Below are 2,990 nucleotides of genomic sequence, written 5' to 3'. Positions count from 1 at the left end.
TTTTTATATATCTTGAGTTTTAGTTGAATCAAGTATTAGTTGATTATCATTGATTCTCTGGAGAATGATTAATACAGTATATGTGTTTATTTATTTGTAGGAGACACAAATATTTTTAATTTTTTTTAACTTTTTTGATTTTTTTAATTTTTTAAAATCTTTTTTTAGTTTTTTTAATCTTTTTTATTTTTAAAATTTTTGTTGGATTTTTTTATTTATTTACATTTTTAGCCTATCATGCCTAAATTCATCTTGACAAAACTCATCTTGACCTATTTCTTAATAAACTCCTCCTAACCCAAACTTAACTTAACCCATACCCATCCTAACCCATTACCCAAACCTGCTCAACCTACCCATTTTGCCTTCTACTTATATAAAACCTGCTTTGCAAGTTTGAACCCATTAGATGCACAATGGAAGGAGGAGTGAGAAGGATTAAGCTTGGATCTCAAGGTATGGAAGTATCAGTTATGGGATTAGGATGCATGAGCTTGACTGCTAGTGCCTATGGACCTGCCAAACCCAAAGAAGACATGATCAAAATCATCCACCACGCCGTTAAATCCGGCATCACTCATCTTGACACCTCCGACTGCTACGGCTCTCACGCCAACGAAATCCTCATTGGCAAGGTGATTGAATAATTACTCCATTACTTTTGGTTGTGTTTGTTTTGTCCAGTCCAGGACTTTGATTTTCCAGATTTTGTTTGTTGTTCAGGCGTTGAAGGGACTGGAAAGAGGAAGTGTGCAACTGGCAACGAAATTTGGTATCAAATCGTTGGTAGACTGTGAAGTATGTGGTGATCCGGAGTATGTTAGAGCTTGTTGTGAAGCAAGTTTGAAACGCCTTGATGTCGATTACATTGATCTGTATTATGTCTATTGTGTAGATTCTCGTGTTCCTATCGAGATCACAGTTAGCATTTCGAAATCTCTTCTCTTATCTAGAAATAAATTGTAATTAATTAGTAAGCGCTAAATTATGTGTTTTGGCTGTAGATGAGAGAACTCAAGAAACTGGTTGAAGAGGGTAAAATCAAATATATAGGTTTATCTAAGGCCTCACCTTCCACCATCAGAAGAGCCCATTCTGTTGATCATCTAATTACAGCTGTGCAGTTAGAGTGGTCACTATGGACTAGAGACCATGAAGAAGAAGTAATTCCAACTTGCAGGTAACAGCAACGGTAGATACACAAATTTTATTTATGGGTTCGGATGTTATTGGGGGTCGATTGTATCTATCAATAAATCACTTATATAAAAAAGAAATCGGTTTGGGTTATGTTGGGTTCGGATGTTATTGGATTTGAGTCTCGGGTGCTGATCATAATACATGTTTTGTCTCATGTTTATTGATCTATGATTTTTAGAGAATTAGGTATTGGGATTGTTCCGTCCTTACCTCTCGGAGGAGGGTTCCTTGCTTTGGGTCCGAAGTTGGTGGAGGGCATGCTAGATGAAGATCTTAGGAAGGTTTGGTGTTATCCTACATGTTCTTTTTTTTTAAATTAAACTACACATGTCACTTTGGATTCTGAATATATGCACTACATCTCTGTAGTACAATCCAAGATTACAAGGAGAGAATCTTGAACACAACAAGATCTTGTTTGAGCAGATTCATAAGATTGCAGAGAAGAAAGGGTGCACCATGTCTCAGTTGGCAATGGCATGGCTCCTGCACCAAGGGACTGACCTGAGTCCCATCCCAGGCTCCTCAAAGATGGAGAACTTTAACCAAAGCATTGGTGCTTTGTCTGTCAAACTCTCACCATAGGACATGGTTGAGCTTGAATATATAGCTTCAGTTAATGCTTTCAAGGGAAGTAGATTTCCTCCCAAATTCTTGGTTCTTTCAAACGTCGAGACTCCACCTTTGTCATCATGGAAATAAGTCGCTCGATTTTTAAACTAAAATGGTGAACAAATATATTATGATTGATCATGTATACTATAATCTAGTTGGGAATTGTTTCGGAACCTCTATATGAGCTTTGTTGATGCACTTTTGTGTAGATGTCGGTTTGGTTCAAGACCGAAGTCGACGACGTTCCTCCGTCGTACGACCCGGCGAACAAGATATAAATGACGAAAACACAAGATCGACATGGTTTGATAGTTGGTTGTCATCATGACATCATCAATGTGAATAGAAAAGAATGTATGTTGTCGATCTCTTTCAGTGTGTTGATCTCTTTCAAGTCTATCGATATACCATTTGATTGATAGACTTGAAAGAGATTGACATACTGAAAGAGATCGACAACATGCATTCTTTTCTATTCACATTGATGATGTCATCAATAACCAACTATCCAACCATGCCGATCTCGTGTCTTCGTCATTTGTATCTTGTTCGTCGGGTCATACGAAGGAGGAACGTCGTCGACTTCGGTCTCGAACCGAACCAAGCCACATCCAAACAAAAGTGCATCAACAAACTCCCCCTTGGATGTTGCTTGTGATGGTTCCTTCGTCATGCTGTCAGATCTTCAAACGTCTTCACTTGTCACAATCAAGAGGTGCATAAACAAGCTTAAAACATGTTTTTTTTTCTTTATAACCGGTTTCGGTTTCTAACCGGGTTTTGTAACCAAAACATGTAAATGGTTCCAACCGATTCGGGTAGGTTATAAAACTGGTTTTAAAGAACCGGTTTTTGTAACTGAAAATAAAAACTGGTCAAAAACCCGACAAAAAAACCAATGCAACACAGTTTGTTGTTTTTCTGCAGAAAAATGCTGTATTTTTTATGTTTTTGCGCTGAAAAAACTACTGTTTTGGTCGTTTTTTTACAGAAAAAAACTACTGTTTTTCGGGGGTTTTCTACCGGAAAAACCTGCAGTTTTTTCCTTTTTTTTGCTGAAAAAACTAGTAGTTTTTTGCTGAAAAAACCTGCAGCTGCTGTTTATTGCTATAAAAACTGCATAAAATAACTTATATATTGCTATAAAAATCTGATGCAGAAAAACTGCTGAATGC

General features: G+C 37.2%; 1 protein-coding gene across 1 annotated transcript; it reads left to right on the top strand.

The window, feature by feature from the left end:
• The first annotated feature begins 333 nt into the window (after positions 1 to 333).
• On the top strand, positions 334 to 1,982 carry LOC110908556 (probable aldo-keto reductase 4). The gene is made up of 5 exons (XM_022153503.2): positions 334 to 635; positions 724 to 921; positions 1,005 to 1,180; positions 1,379 to 1,481; positions 1,570 to 1,982. Exons 1-5 carry the CDS (start codon positions 417 to 419, stop codon positions 1,783 to 1,785), a joined length of 912 nt encoding a protein of 303 aa, XP_022009195.1. The 5' UTR covers positions 334 to 416; the 3' UTR covers positions 1,786 to 1,982.
• The last annotated feature ends 1,008 nt before the right edge of the window (positions 1,983 to 2,990 follow it).

Source organism: Helianthus annuus, chromosome 14 (genome assembly GCF_002127325.2).
Source record: "Helianthus annuus cultivar XRQ/B chromosome 14, HanXRQr2.0-SUNRISE, whole genome shotgun sequence".
In the NCBI taxonomy this organism is placed as follows: Eukaryota; Viridiplantae; Streptophyta; class Magnoliopsida; order Asterales; family Asteraceae; genus Helianthus; species Helianthus annuus.
The sequence above is the reverse complement of the archived record's forward strand: the minus strand, read 5'-3'. Positions and strand labels throughout refer to the sequence as shown.

Excerpts from the sequence above, each read along its gene's own strand:
- LOC110908556 (XM_022153503.2), top strand. The coding sequence starts at position 417 with ATGGAAGGAGGAGTGAGAAGGATTAAGCTTGGATCTCAAGGTATGGAA. Across the intron at positions 1,181-1,378 it reads GAAGTAATTCCAACTTGCAG|AGAATTAGGTATTGGGATTG; the intron begins GTAACAGCAACG and ends TATGATTTTTAG. Across the intron at positions 1,482-1,569 it reads TAGATGAAGATCTTAGGAAG|TACAATCCAAGATTACAAGG; the intron begins GTTTGGTGTTAT and ends ACATCTCTGTAG.